The sequence below is a fragment of the Diaporthe batatas genome, assembly GCF_019321695.1.
Source record: "Diaporthe batatas strain CRI 302-4 chromosome Unknown Contig00001, whole genome shotgun sequence".
NCBI classification, from domain to species: Eukaryota; Fungi; Ascomycota; class Sordariomycetes; order Diaporthales; family Diaporthaceae; genus Diaporthe; species Diaporthe batatas.
Window position 1 is genome coordinate 3,543,866 of NW_025408548.1, and position 14,208 is coordinate 3,558,073.

At 54.7% G+C, this 14,208-nt stretch overlaps 6 protein-coding genes across 6 annotated transcripts; all 6 read right to left on the minus strand.

Annotated features, from left to right (window-relative positions):
• Positions 1–1,751: 1,751 nt before the first annotated feature.
• Positions 1,752–2,237, minus strand: KVR01_000417 (uncharacterized protein; the record flags this gene model as incomplete). The annotated part of the gene is made up of 1 exon (XM_044782197.1): positions 1,752–2,237. The coding sequence occupies one exon, from the start codon at positions 2,235–2,237 to the stop codon at positions 1,752–1,754; it is 486 nt and encodes a 161-aa protein (XP_044650366.1).
• A 642-nt stretch (positions 2,238–2,879) lies between these two features.
• On the minus strand, positions 2,880–4,620 carry KVR01_000294 (uncharacterized protein; the record flags this gene model as incomplete). The annotated part of the gene is made up of 5 exons (XM_044793901.1): positions 2,880–2,990; positions 3,099–4,037; positions 4,096–4,260; positions 4,335–4,425; positions 4,517–4,620. 5 exons carry the CDS (start codon positions 4,618–4,620, stop codon positions 2,880–2,882), a joined length of 1,410 nt encoding a protein of 469 aa, XP_044650243.1.
• Positions 4,621–5,480: 860 nt separating this feature from the next.
• KVR01_000020 (uncharacterized protein) lies at positions 5,481–6,120 on the minus strand (the record flags this gene model as incomplete). Its single annotated transcript, XM_044790551.1, has 2 exons — positions 5,481–5,735; positions 5,809–6,120. The coding sequence occupies 2 exons, from the start codon at positions 6,118–6,120 to the stop codon at positions 5,481–5,483; spliced, it is 567 nt and encodes a 188-aa protein (XP_044649969.1).
• A 774-nt stretch (positions 6,121–6,894) lies between these two features.
• Positions 6,895–8,565, minus strand: KVR01_000974 (uncharacterized protein). The gene is made up of 2 exons (XM_044790260.1): positions 7,756–8,565; positions 6,895–7,634 (listed from the first exon to the last, which is right to left on the minus strand). The coding sequence occupies exons 1-2, from the start codon at positions 8,432–8,434 to the stop codon at positions 7,321–7,323; spliced, it is 993 nt and encodes a 330-aa protein (XP_044650923.1). The 5' UTR covers positions 8,435–8,565; the 3' UTR covers positions 6,895–7,320.
• A 2,614-nt stretch (positions 8,566–11,179) lies between these two features.
• Positions 11,180–12,360, minus strand: KVR01_000149 (uncharacterized protein). The gene is made up of 2 exons (XM_044793436.1): positions 11,626–12,360; positions 11,180–11,546 (listed from the first exon to the last, which is right to left on the minus strand). Exons 1-2 carry the CDS (start codon positions 12,112–12,114, stop codon positions 11,427–11,429), a joined length of 609 nt encoding a protein of 202 aa, XP_044650098.1. The 5' UTR covers positions 12,115–12,360; the 3' UTR covers positions 11,180–11,426.
• A 565-nt stretch (positions 12,361–12,925) lies between these two features.
• KVR01_000886 (uncharacterized protein) lies at positions 12,926–14,119 on the minus strand (the record flags this gene model as incomplete). Its single annotated transcript, XM_044786537.1, has 3 exons — positions 12,926–13,329; positions 13,822–13,974; positions 14,098–14,119. The coding sequence occupies 3 exons, from the start codon at positions 14,117–14,119 to the stop codon at positions 12,926–12,928; spliced, it is 579 nt and encodes a 192-aa protein (XP_044650835.1).
• Between the last annotated feature and the right edge of the window lie 89 nt (positions 14,120–14,208).

Consider the following 14,208-nt stretch of genomic DNA (forward strand, 5'->3'; position numbering starts at 1 on the left):
GCCCGCCTTGCGCGAGGTGCGATGCACCAGATAGATATCCAGGACATACCTACCTACCTTCCTACCCTAGGTACCTAGGTAGCTGGGTAGGTGCCCAGGTAGGGATTCAGGTAGGTACCTGGCCGCCTGGGTAAGCTCTAGCATGTAATACCGAGCAGACTACACCGTTCCATGTACACACATGCCTGAGGATGCATGCAGCGTCGATCTGGGCATTGCCCCGCAGCTGCACACCCCCCTTCGGTCGAGGCTGTCAGGATGAAGCTATTGCGCGTGGGGGGTTGCTTGCTGCATCAAATGCTTGGCATTTCCCTACTTGCTTTACCCTGCTGCATGTGACAGCCCTATCACAAAGAATCCATCCTGGCTCGAGCCTTGAGATGCCGTTTGAAGCCCTACACAGAACCCCGTCGTCGGCTCATAGTCGACCCGCCAGCTTGTCCTTCCGAAACGCCGCGCTTTTATATCAAATACATACTTCAGAAGGTCGGTCGTCCGTTGAGACGATAGACTCGCCCTTCTTCACCTCCCCCCTCCCTCCCCGGGGACTCTGACGGCGACTCGACGCGTGATCCGCCGTGCTCTTCCTCCTCCCCTCTACCCCTCCTCGTCTCTTGATATTGCCGGGAGGTTGGTAGTCATCATCAGAATCGTCCTCACCAAGCTCTGGTTCAGGGGAAGACATGATGGCCTCGCTTTCAGAATCCTCCTACTTTCTGGAGGCCCCAAAGTTGGTCCTGACCTTTTTGACGTTGATATCACTCTCGCTGTCGCCACCAGCATCGGCGCTGAGGCTGATGGCCTTCTTCTTATCCTTTTTCGAGCCACCTCCTCCTCCTCCTGCCTTGCCCGTGGACGCCGTGGCACTTGTTGGCGTGGGGTGGTTGCTGCCGCTCCCGCCAGCGAACGTGGTGCTCACCGGCGTCGGAGCGTGACTAGAGCCCGGCGTGTTTGCGGTGGAGTCGGCCGCGTTCGCATTGTACGAGATAGACGACTTGGAGAAGACGCGATGCATATCCGTGTTGCCCCCCTTACGGCGCTGAGCCGCCGCCGCGTTTGTCCCTTTGGTGTAGTTGTCGAAACCTGTCATGATGTTGCCGGCCTGGGTCTGTTCGAGATAGTCTGTTTCTTTGTTGTAAATTTGGTTTTCGAGGGATTCCTGCGACGGAGCAATTCGTTAGGGGGGCGTCACGTCCAACATGTGACAGGGATCTGCGGCACACTCACGAGCTTGGCCTGGAGATCGCGTCGCTTCTGTAAGAGCGTTTTCAACTGCGACCGCGACAGCTCGTAATACGGCTGCCCGCCAGGCGCATCGCCGCCCGCAGCCGCCTGGTTGTTCTCTGTCATTTTTTGGGCGTTTTCTCGGGACTTTCGGGTGGGATTGGGCTCAAGAGACGGATGTTGTACAACTCGTCGTCCAGAGGCCAGTGCACTCTTGTCCGCCCTCTGGTCACGTTCGATAGGCCAGTGTCCGGTGTCAAATCGGTAGTCGGCAGCGCGGATCTGGGGAGATCTACCTGAGGAGTGCTAGAGTTCGTCGGTGTCGCCTCGACGACTTCGTTTCCCCCAGACGCGGGGCTGCCAAGGATCGAAGTAGGATCGTCAAGTGGTCCGGTGGGGATGTATTCTGGCTGAGGCTCTGGCGCGTCGCGGCGTGCTATCGCAGACTCCAAACTCTCTCCCGTGTTGTTTTCTGCAGCACCTTGGGACGAGGTCGAGGTTATTTGAGCAGTTGCAGCGAGCGAGTCCTACTCTTCAGCGCCTACAGGCTCTGATGGCGCGTCTCGGCCGGCCAGAGAGCCTCGTTTCTTTAGACGTGCGCGGGCCAGCAGGCTGTCGCCAAAGCGTCGAAGGTGGCTGGAGTGGTCAATCGCGACCTGTAGTCCTTCGGCAGTCTCGTAACCGCTATTGTTATATGTGTTGCGTTTTGTGAGGGAGTCCTCGCAGTCAATAATAACCTCTTCGCGTTGGCGAGTGTCCTCTTTGTCGTCGCTGTCCTCGCTATCGTCGCTGTCCTCGCTGTCCTCGCCCGAGTCGAAGTCGTCTGCGTCCTCGTCAACGTTAAATGGCGGATCAAAGTCTTCTCTCGCAGATCGGCGGGCTGCAATATGGGCTGAGCGGCGGGCTGCGTGGCGGGTTGCGCGGTCGTCTGTGCAGGAAGAGGTCTGGGGGTTGGCTGAAGGATAGTTGGGGTCGTGCTCGAGGCTGAGCTTGAGCTTCTTTTGTGCCGACATGTTTGAAGACGGCCGATTGAAAGCGTGCGGGGGCCGGCCCACAGCGGCCGCAACAGGGTTGGGCTACTCCGTAACCAATTACTCACCGCCTATCAAGGCTGAATACAGGTAAATACGTATGTTTGGAGAGCTTGCGATATGGCGAGGTTACGACGAGGCAGGCATGCTTGGAGCATGAGGGCTCACTGCTTATAATTCTTAACGCATCGTCTTTTCTCAATGTTGATTTGTTGCAGTTTGAGTCGAAGAAGATACAACGTCATTGGGCCCATTTGCTCGACTGGACCCTTTTTCACAGCAACCAAGCCCGTTTGATCGATACCTACTTAGGCAGGGGCCATCGAAACTCCACTCCAGTGTACCTAGGTAACTACCTAGGTAGTACCAGGTACCAAGGCAGGTAGGGACAACATTTCATGGTGCATCACACATCAGTCAACAGCCAAACCAGAAAAAGAAACACGAGGCATCCGTGACGATGATATAGGGCTCTGTCTACCTAGGTATGTATGTATAATGCCCTTGAGACTGTAGCTATGGAAGGAGTGCGGGGGATGCCAATGCCTTGATGGGTGCAACAAGCAACACCAACCGAGATACGCGTCCAGTGACGCGCATGAAATACTTTAACAGAGGTTAGCCTCAGACATTGCTCGGTCCGCTCTTTGAGGATCTCCTCAGCTTGATCAGCCGCTCCCTGAGCAGCTTCTCTTTCAGTTCAGTAGCCCTCTGCTGCGTTGTCTTCTGCTTGGGCTGAGGCTTCGTAGAGCATGACAGCTGGTCAGTAGGTGTCTCGCGTACAGTCTTTAAAGTGACCAACCCCGGCCTCCCACTCTTTCCCAGTCAAGGAGACTAGCGTACCTTCGATGAGGCGTCTGTCGCTGTCGTCGTCTTGGGCTCGTTGTTGTCATCTTCGGCAGGGGACTTGGGTCTGGGTCTTCTGTTCTCGTCTTCGGAAACATCAGCCGAGTTGTCTCGCGAACGGTCTTTGGATGAGATGGAGGATGTGTTATGTTTCCGCGGGCTTCTCTTGCTTCCCCCTCTCCCACCACGACTCGAGCTTCTGCTTCTGCTTCGGTACCTCGACAAGCGCCGGGAGTCGCGCGGAGAATCGAACGGAGACCTGCTACGACTTAGCTCGCGTCTTCCTCGACCTCGGACCCGGCGACTACCGCCGGGGGAGCCGCTCCGGCTCCGGCTATCCCTGTGGCGTCCCCGGGGCGGGCTTCGTGAACGTGACGGAGACCGCCTGTCCGAGCCAGATGACGAGAGTGATCTGCCGCGCCTCCGCCGCCTGACAGGTGAGCGGCTTCGAGACGACGAGTAACGTCGGCGTTTTGGCGCAGGCGAGTTCCTGTCTGAGGACGGGGAGCGCCTGCGAGGGCGGTAGTTGTTCTCCCGGGGCAATGGTGACCGCGACCTCCTGCGTACATCCGGGGACGAGGAGTTGCGTCTTCTCGGTCGTCGACTGCCTGACACACTGGACGAGCGAGAGCGGGAACGAGGCGGTGGCGAGTCCTTCGAGGGCGACCGTCGCCACGTAGGGCGTCGATCGCCAGGAACATACGAATCGCGCCCACGGGTGGGCCCGCGGTAATTATCGCGAGCTCCTCGCCTGGGCGGAGGGGGTGAACGTGAAGGACTGCGACCCCGTCCAAAGCCTCGGCCCCCGCCACGGTATGTGTCTCGGTCACCTCGTCCACCACGATAGCTGTCGACACGGCCACCCCCCCGGCCACGGCGGGCCTCAAGCTCTTCTCGTCTCCTGCGGGCTTCTTCGGCAGCTTTGTCGGCCTCGATCTGGTTCTAGATTAGTATGCGGGTTCTGGGCAATCGGTCTCGTACTGAAGCAGCGTGCCTTCTCTTGTATTAGCTCCATTTTCTTCGCCTCCAACAGCTCCTTGGGCACGCCTTGAGGGCTGGCCTGGGCACTGAGACAGAGGTTCCACAGCTCCTTGCAGAACGGTGCCGTATCTTTGTCGAGAAACCCGGTGAGCTGGATCTGGAGAGACTTGATGTCGGGCTGCGGGCGAGGAGATGTTAGCATTTAGATTCATTAGGAAGATCGGAGGCGAGGCGTTTGGCGAGGTAACTCACGTATCGAGACCCCTCGATGAGGTTAAAACATAGCTCAATGACCACGTCATCCTCACTGCCCAAGATTTCCGAGATCTTTCCCGCTATCCACCTGAATGAGGAGTGACGCGTCAGTCGCGTGGAAAGGCAATTGGCACGTCGGTGGGAGGGGGGGAGACGCCGCCAACACTGGCTTGACCTACTTCTTCATGACCTGCAGGTTGACCTTGGTCATGTCAACCTTCTGGCTGAACTCTGGGGGGAACTTGGTGCTCTTGAGGAGCTTCGCATCCACTCCGGTCGCCATGACGGTCAGATTGCTGGGTATGTGCTGTTGAGTGTGAAGTGGTCGGGAGGCGAAAGGCCCAGCCGTGACGTCGGAGGTGCAATTTTGTCGTAAAAAGGGCAGGCTGCTAATAAAGGGTGGGGGGCCTGCGTTGGTAGCACTTGACGAAGCTCGGGGTGCTAGCGGCAGTGGTCAGTTTCAGTGGAGCTTCGGGCTCGGACCAGGCTCGGCTCCCCTTGTGCAATGATGCCATTTTTAGGGGGAGCAGAGTATACTTCTGTGATTATGGTTATCTTTTCGAGTTGTTAGCCTGAACCCACCCTGATGAGTCGCAGTCCAGAACTGCAACATGCACTGCACCTATGTCTTTCATGTGCCACCTGAACGCTACCTACCATTCATTGATGGGCCCACAGGGTGGCCACCAAGAACAATCACAACAAGCAAGCCGGAGACACCTGCGAGACGAGCTGTTCACATCAGGAATTCTTGTTGCCCGACATGTCAATCTGGCTGGCATTTGGCGTAGGCGTCTGTTGTTTGTAACCACAGAGTTGCATTAACCATCTATGATAAGACCTATTGGGCCTCACTGGAATCAATCATGTTTTCATTCGTACAATCCCACCAACAAATACCTTTGATGTCCCATTAGTGCCACCGAGCGGTCATAAACCAGATCATTTATAATATAGGCAGACCCATTCATTCCATTTCCCAAGTCCGTACCACACCCTACCAAGCAGCCATTGTTGGACAGGATTTTCCGTGCCTAAAAACGCCTCGCGCCAAACATGTAGTGTAATGTGATGCCTTTTTCATGCGCCGTGGCTAACGCCTGCCCGAGTTCCCGTCTCTTTCACGTCTCGTTCACGTCTTGTTCACTTCTTGTCCGCGTTGCTCGTCGCGTCGGGCCGTGGGAAGGTGTAGCGCGACGTCGGCCGCGGCCTCTCCAGGGTCTGCGACGCGTCGCCGCCCTGCTTGTTCTGCTTCTCGACCGCGGCTTTTTGCTTGGCGATCATGGCGTCGATCTTCTCGCGCGCCCTGATCAGGCTCGTGTTGTCCTGCTGCTTGATCTTGTTGCGGATGTCGTAAAGGGCCATGAGCGTGCTCGCGCGGTCGACGTCGTCCTCGGGCTGTTGCGCGCAGGCGGGCTTTAGCACGGTGTCACATTACCCAGGCGTGGGTCACGGGCGAGTGATTACTTACATCAGAACCTCGGGGCGTCCCGGGCATGGACCCCTGATTTGAGTTGGTTCGCGTCATGGGTGGTGTCAGGATGCGGCGCCCGAACTTGTCGAGACGGTTGTTGGATACAGAGGACGAGGGTCGCGATGCGCCGGCGTTGGGGGCAGGGGGCTTGAGGCCGTCATTCTGGTTTGGGGCAAGGGCCTGGGCCTGGGCCTGGGCCTCCTGGGCGAGTGCCTTGTTCGCGTTCACAAGTGCTGCTGCTGCTTTCTTGTCGGCAGCGCTGAGATCGGAGATGTCAGCTAGCATCTGGGCCAGCTGGATGGACTCCATGACGCCGACATGCGATGGCGTTTGGGGTTGAAAAGGGAGGGTGCTGGAGACGATAGACGTTTGGGTTGGCTGGCGGGCGGGCTGGCTGGCTACTCGGGCGAGAGCAAGGAAGAGGAAGACTAGACGATGCGGTGGTGGTTGGTGAGGCGACGTGTGCTGCTCGATGGCGTCCGCCGGAACAGCGGGTTCCAGCTCGACTGTTCTGAGACGGGTGCGGGCATTCGCAGACAACCATGCATGTGTGTACTCCGTACAGTCCGCAGCGAGCTAAGCCCAAGTGGAATGTGTCTTATGGGCAGGGTACAGGTGGAGGGAGGGAGAGAGGGCAGGCTGCCGCGGCTGCTGGGTCGGGACGGGGCTCGTTGGCTCGATCAAAATGGCAACACAAAGAATTGTGCTAGATTCGCGATGTCGCGGGATCTTGCACTACCGGGTCAAGGTGTGGAATCCGAGGGGATGCTCTGGCAGTCAGCCCGGGGGTCCAAGGGGGGTAGAGACCTGTCAGCCCAATGTTGACCAAACGTCTGTCCAGACCCCGGGCTCCTGCCTGATTTTTTCTAGAACATTGAGCGGCTCTGATCTTCCCTTGTGTGGGGAAGCTACGGTTAGCCAGCGGCGGGGAAGAAGCGGAGGTCCACGGCCCACAGTCGCCCCCCTTTCAGTACCTCCGTACCTAGGTACCTGCCTAGATAGCCTATGTACTGTGCGTTTCCCCAGATTTTTGCCCTCTCCTCGCCCGGCTCGTGCCAACCTTGACACCTGCACAGCCCGCTACTCAATTTAAAGCCATTTCGATCAAATCTTGTCTGCTCTTCTTTGGCAATGCTTTCTGTGGGCCGTGGAATCAAGTCGAGAGATCTACTCCGTACCAGTCTCATGGACAGGCTTGACGGGAGGGAATATGGCCACCCTGCCTACGTCGGGCAGCCTCGTTTGTCAGATGATTCACAACTTCAACTCAGACCCAGTGTTCTGGGAGGGCCGCCTCTTGCATACGCATGTTGCAATCCGTCCTGCCGCTCCATGCCTGTCTGCACGGTAGCCGCCAGATCCAGGGGCTCTCGGTAATTTATGCCTCCAAGAAACATCAAAGATCGGATGTAGGCCTGAAACACAGTGATTCCCAGACTGCGCGACGCACCCAGAAACATCAATTTGCCCGTCAGTCCGGGGTCCTCATCGCAGGGTAATAATAATATGCTAAAGGAATATCTCCCCCTTCATCACCACCTTCGCCGTGCCACCAAGCCTCACCTCTTTTATCGCCCTCGTTCCGTCCGTGCCTTGCTTTGAGACGATGTGCGTCTCGATATCGCTCTTTCTCCCGAGCTCGACTCCCTGAGTGATGTGGTACCTGATCTCGTCGGCATCTCCCTTTAGGCTCAGATAGCCAGTCAGCGACGACGCCGCGGAGCCGGTGGCCGGGTCCTCAAAGTCGAGCTCCACCATCCTCGACCGGATGGTCTCAGTTCTCAGTCCATTCTCATCAGTCACAACAGCCTGCGGGACGTAGTCTGCTCGTCTCGTCGTTAGCACTGCGCCGTTCACGCCCAGACAACCAGGCCCCTCCGACAAAGACTTCAACTCCGGAGGCCGAAGGCCAGGCAGTACGTAGAAAAGTGTGCAGCCACTCACAATATCTCGCCGTGAACCCATGGCCCCATGGTCCTGCATCCAGGAGGCTCACGTATTCGCCGAGGCTCAGGCGCTTGCGGACATCAACGCGGGCGAGGTGATCCAAGCTGGGGAGCTCAACGAGCAGGAATGTCATGCCCTTGACGATGCTGAAAATAGGAGCGTCGAGTTCCGCGGCGCGGATAGACTCGTCGTCATGGAGGGCGGGCTCGATCTGGGCCCTGACATCCTTGTCGCCCAGCTCGTACAGAGACCGCAGCGTGCGCGAGTGCAGGTGAACATCGTGCGGGATGCTCGCAGTCACCTTACCGTCGGCGGCCGAGGACTTGGCGATGCGGATTGGCCCGCACGGCGGCGTGATGGTGTCGACAAAGTCCCAGCCCAGGTGCTGCAGGACCAGGTAGGTCACCCCGATGGTGGGGTGGCCCGCGAAGGGAAGCTCGCTCTCGATGGTGAAGATGCTCACCTCGCGCACGCTCGACGACCGGTCCGGGTGTTGTATGGTCTCGCCCGGCCGGAGGTAGAGGAAAATGGTCTCGGAGAGGTTGAACTCCTTGGCAACGAGCTGTTGCTTATCCTTCCCAAGCGCAGATCGATCTTTGTCCTCGACAATGACCACCGCTAGGGGGTTGCCGAGGAATGAGGTGTCCGTGAAGACATCGACCGTGATGAACTGCATGGTGACTCGAGGGCTAGGTGGGGTCTGGTACGTTGATGGGAATCACGAAGTTGGGCAGAAGGTCCTCGGCAATGCTGGACCAGCGCCTTGCTTTATATGTCCAGACACAGCGACGTCAGAGCCACGATCACCAGAGCACTTGCGCTGTGGTAGGTGAGTCACCTTGAGCCTCGAGAGGATCTCATCCTGAACACATAGGTGTATCATGAGGCGCTAACGTAACTGGGTGGGGCACACCCTGTCTATCCCTCAAACCTTGGAGCTATTCCGACTTGTGTCACTGTACAACTCCCCACCTGCATGTGGCCAAAGTGCATACCTAGGTACTGTCTTACTCGCACTTGCCGGCTGTCATTATAGTGTAGAACACCAGACACCCACGATCAATCCATGGTGATCTTACCTTTGGATGATATCATAGGCTACACTGTCCACAAGAAAGCAAGACATCCTTGTTAGCTCGACCACGTGGTACCCGTCAATCTCGAGAGTGGATGTGCAGCACAGGATCGATGTTTATGCCCTCAGATACCACTGCAGGCGACAGGTCGACGATACGACGAATTAATGGGAGGGCAATGGCATGGTGATTGTAAAGTGTTGCTTCTGCTTATTATGCATCCCTGGGAGGCCTGCAACAACCTGCAAACAGTTGCGAGTGACTGGTTTCGCTTCTATTCCGTACACGTCCGAGGACATAACTATAGGGATGAGAAACGAAACCACCTGGAAGCCGCCATCAGAGCTTCTCCAACGTATCTCAGGACTCGCTCCTTGAAAATCGCAGTGAGCAGCATCCAGAACTCAGATTTCCTGATGGCATCACTAGAGAGTGCCTCCAGGGGCTGCATCAGATTGCGGTGGGAAAGGAATTGCTCCCACGAAGTGATATTAGGTGGTGGACAGTGGACCTATATCAAGGTGGTATGGTTCCAGATCTGGCCCGCGGGCTCTAGTTATACATATAGACTAACTATTTGCCCAAATGCGAGCGCGGGTCTCAAACTAGCCTTATCTGAGTAGTACTCCAACTATGTGAATTTCTCCGATGGCGAGATATTCCTCAAACTACGCCAATACGACGATGGTGCCAACAAACAAATCAGGACTGTGTTCACAGAGAAACGGATATGAAGACTCCTCAGCAAAAACAAGCGTAAGGATCTCAAACGGATTTTCAAAACATAAAATGATCACCGCGGGACTCGACGCCCTTCGCATCCTACCTGGGCTTGTTGTCGAGTTCCGGATCGAGCATCGGTTCATGGCAATGAAATGCTTCGAGGTTAGCAACAATACCCGTGCTCGTGTGTGACGGAAACTCAACTTGACGTAGGATATCTGTAATTATCTCCGCCATATCCTGGACGTGTGGACGAGAATACTCAGAGGCAAGAAGCGGCTGATGCGATGTGTAGACGGCCACCTGGCATACCGTGAAAGGATCGCAGCTGAGGGCAGCACCGGGGTACTCAAGCCACGATTTCTCCGTGGTGATGAAACATTCCAAGAGCGAAAGCTGTTCCCGGCAATGCGGGACCAGGGCGATCGCAAGATGGTCTGGGAAAATCTGCGATCCATCTCCATCTAATCCCTTCCTTGCGCAGTCTCTTTGAGGACGTCAAATATCTCACGGCCACGACCAAGATAGTTAGACAGCCATGGCCCCAATCTACGTTGTCCGCCCGTAAGGCGATGTGGCGTATTTTCACGGGCAATGGTCTGCCCGATCACGAGTGCCTCGTCCAGGTCTAGGAAACGGATTACCGGTGGTTCAAGTTGCAAGGTTCCGCCTTGGACCAGTTCGAGTTCGGCTACCGGCGGGTATGCTTGTAGGCCTGGTGCCATTGGACAGAAATGGCTCCGGAATGCCCGAGAAAAGAAGACGGTGAGAATACACCTAGGCCTCGAAGGCCCGACCCGAGAGATCGCTCGGGAAGCTCTCCGTAAGGCCCGAGGTCCCGAATACTTCGATTATGACGAATCTGCCTTCGAAGGCTAGGTGACTCAACTTATTGACATATTCAATCTTGCCACGGAGAAACCGCGTGCAGGTTCGACACTGGTGATGCTGGTCTCGGGCCACTGAGAGAGTCTGGAACGGAGATGCGGTCATGTATTCGACAATGCATATAAGAATGATCGGAAACACCTATTCTTGGTTCAGCTTTGTGACTAGAATTTCAGAAATGGAAGCGACATGTCCTCCTTTGTGGTCAGAGCGTCATTGGTCCGGGATGAGGGGGGTTGACGAAGCGCACGATTTACAAAGACAACTTCTTTGTTAGATCACTGATAGCAGCCCGTATTTGGGAATCCAAACTTGCGATGCTTTAGTAAGAGAATTTCAGGCCTTAGTTCTGGCTTGTCGACATGTGGATATCAGCGCATGCAGGACTATTTCCTGGCCCTGGTGTGAAGTCACCTACTGCGCATGCTTTCAACCCCGATCTCCAATCTCTATTCGATGGAGGCAAACTAACAGACACACGGACTTGATTATATACTCATCTTGTTCATTAATATCTGTCCCCTCGGTCTATCTGTAATTTCTGGTGGTCTTATTCAAAACACGAGGATCCGCTGCAGTCTTTGCATGAACCACCTTCTTTCCCGCACATGCAGACTGCTGTCACGTGCGGCATTACGGACGAGGCCATCGTTACCTGCGGCTTTGGCTAATGATTTGCACAGCCGGACAGGCGGGTCTGGAATCACAAACTGTGGAAGAACCTCCAGATGTCCTCTGGTGTAACCTCTGCTGTATGTTGATTGTCTATGGGATAAAGAGCTATATTACAGGCACCCATAGAAGAACCTCCTTGTGGATGACCTATACTAGGATCTATAACTATGGGACAGTTACCGAACATTGAAGACACATTTGTGTAGAGAGACCCTATCGCCCAGATCCGGCTATACCGGCCAGCACAGTTAATTTTCTCCGAAAACACTGACCCATGAAAAGGTATAGACCTGAGACTGTTATGCATTATGCATTCCCTGGGAGTGAATTCAAAGGCTCATCAATTCCATGGACTTTGTCAAGGTGCCACTGTCTAGCGGACCACCTTATGAAAGTCTCATCACACTGGTTGCACTGAATTGGTTGCTACCATTGGTTTTCATGTCAGCCACTGGTAATCATGGCATCCCACTAATACATGTGCATGGGAATATTTATGACTTACTTTGTATCGCTCTCGCAACTCAGGTGGATTGGGTGCCGACCGGCCCTCTGTGTACACAATGTACAGACCCATGACCCCATCTTCCTGGTCAAAGCCCTGAGATACTCCACCCCCTGCACTGTCCCTGTAACCGAGGATCTCCTGTCTCAGCTGCTCAAATTCCGCTGGGATCGGTTGCTCAGGCGGGTCTTGCGGAGTAATGCGCAGCTGAGAGTAGACGTGACGGTACTGGTAGGCTACATAGACGTAAGGGGTGACATCATGGCCTTCAGCGGCTGGCACAACGTAGAGAATTCCGCTGCCGCCGCCCGCCTTCGCTCGAAGTATCGCGCTGATCTCATCGGGACCTTCGGGCTTGTCGAAGTCATAAAGGGGGGCGAACCCATTTTCTGCGCCATGCGCCTTGCCATTGGCGACAAGAAACTTGTCTAGCGTGGATAGTCGAACCCTGAAGCCGCGTAGAGCGGTGATGGTATTCGAGCCTGGCATGATCGATATGAGGTGGCTTTCCTTTCTGTTGTCGCTCGCAAGGGATAAAGAAGTGTGGGGGAAAGCAGTCCCTGGTGCAAAGAGGTGGGGGGTGGTGGAGCTCCAGATGTTGTGACAGGAAGAAATGTTGTCAAGCTATGCGGTTTTGATTTGAGCGACACGAGAAGGCGTCGGCTTGATATATGCATGGCTTCAGGCACCCGAAGGCAGCAGTCCCCAGTATGACGTAATCAAATCGTGTACGCAAGTAAATCGTCGCATGCGGTGCAGCAGGACCAACGGATCAAACAACGGTGCAGCAACTTAAAATAGGACTCATCCTACGCCTGATGCACCAAACCAACAGAGTGGAGCGGTGAAGGACGCCATTTTCCGGACCTGCTCTCAACACCTCCGAGAAATGCACCTCGCTATATTTAGAGGGCTATCCACATCGAAAGGCTGTACACTCAATTTATGGTCTAAGCGATGCAGTGTTTATCAAGCTCCAATGTGCAATTACAGGATCAAGGCCCTGGAGGCCAGGCTCATGCTGAGGTCAGCATTGAATTGTTCTATTGAAGCACTTAGCTCGTCGTACGCCACAACAGTGTCATTTTTAAGCAAATTATTACAGCTGCAATATTACGAGTTTCCGGCCGAAACATTTCACCTCTAAATTAATGCCTATGGATAACTTAGTGCGCAATGCTTCGCTTGCATTGTATTGATTGAGCACATTAATCTGCTCAGTCCTTGCGTCCTTCCAAGGTTGCCAATGCAGCGCCTCCTGAAGTCTATGTGTTTCCTACCGCGCCCTCCAATGAGATGTCTACTTATGAGTCTTCTTGTGAGTTTCCAGCTCCGATGCCTTTGCAAACTTCTGGGTACTTTTGGTACAAGCATAGCCCGAAGCAACGCCCTTGACTGGCAAGCCGCTTGTGGGCTGTGGCTTCGTGGCCTCAGCTGTTTTCACAACAACCTTCATGACGCTGCGCTTGGTCTTCGGGTCGTAGACGAGTTCCTTCTTGCCATCTCGAGATTTGATCCTCGGGAACGCCAGAGACACCCCCGGCCCTATCCGCTTCATAGCCGAACTCTTTTTGATAATGTCATTGTGCTTCTTGCGGTCCTCCACCTCTTTCGGATCCAGCTTGGGAGCAGGCTTCGCCAGCTGAGGCGCCTTTCCCCCACCGCTTCCTGAGTCGAGTTTCATGCGTTCCATCGAGCTTATGACTATAACAGACCAATCAGTATCATCACTGCGCATGTCTGCGCTCTTAATTTAATCATGTCAGCAATCGGGTTTCCCAACTTACGTTGCGCAGTCGGAGGCTGCTCCTTGGGGTTTTTCTTGACGGCTGACATGGTAATGATATAATCGACGAATTGGAGTTTCGTATCGGTGATTGAATGCTGCAAAGGCTGGTGACAAAGATATGGACTTCTTAGGAAATGATGATTTTACCATGGTATGAGATGAGAGTTGTGGACTTTTGCCTGATCTTTATACAGATTCCGCGACCTGTCTGAGTGCACTGCGTAGAATTCGCTCTGTTTAGAACATGTGTAAAAAGGTGATAAGTTTGTAGAGATGGACAGAGGGCCCACTGACTGTGGTTCTTCCTAATCTAAATTTAGGTCCAAATGTTGTTGTTGGTGGTCGCTATCACCCATGCATTGCGGCACAGGTCCCAGCCACGCCTGTCCAGAGACTTCGATGGGAGCGCCCACTTTGATATTTTGGGATGCTGGGACCGGGTCCAGAAGCCGCAGGCCGAAGGATGTCAGTATAGGGCAGTTTGACCCTATCGAAATTATGGAGCAAACCAACATCGTGGCCATTAATTTCAGCCGGGACCAGTACGACGACCATATGCACTTACTTTGACCCAGAAGCGAATCCTTAAATAGCATCATGGAGCATTTCGTTACCAAATCCATCCGTCTAGGCTCCACACAAGAGGTCGACACCTAAACCATGACCTTAACCAACATCATGACACCTCTCCGCTGAGAAGGACATGTGGCCGGAAGAGATGGTGTTTATTTTTATCTGCTCCAGCCTCATGGGCCGTGAGCCTCACCGTGGTCCGCCTGAAGGATCGAGAATAC

What these genes read in the sequence shown, in the direction of transcription:
- KVR01_000974 (XM_044790260.1), bottom strand. Translation starts at nt 8,434, where the DNA reads ATGCAGTTCATCACGGTCGATGTCTTCACGGACACCTCATTCCTCGGC. An exon ending in TGGGTTCACGGCGAGATATT is followed by an intron (nt 7,635 to 7,755) that starts GTGAGTGGCTGC and finishes CGAGACGAGCAG; the next exon opens with ACTACGTCCCGCAGGCTGTT.
- KVR01_000149 (XM_044793436.1), bottom strand. Translation starts at nt 12,114, where the DNA reads ATGCCAGGCTCGAATACCATCACCGCTCTACGCGGCTTCAGGGTTCGA. An exon ending in AGTTGCGAGAGCGATACAAA is followed by an intron (nt 11,547 to 11,625) that starts GTAAGTCATAAA and finishes AACCAATGGTAG; the next exon opens with CAACCAATTCAGTGCAACCA.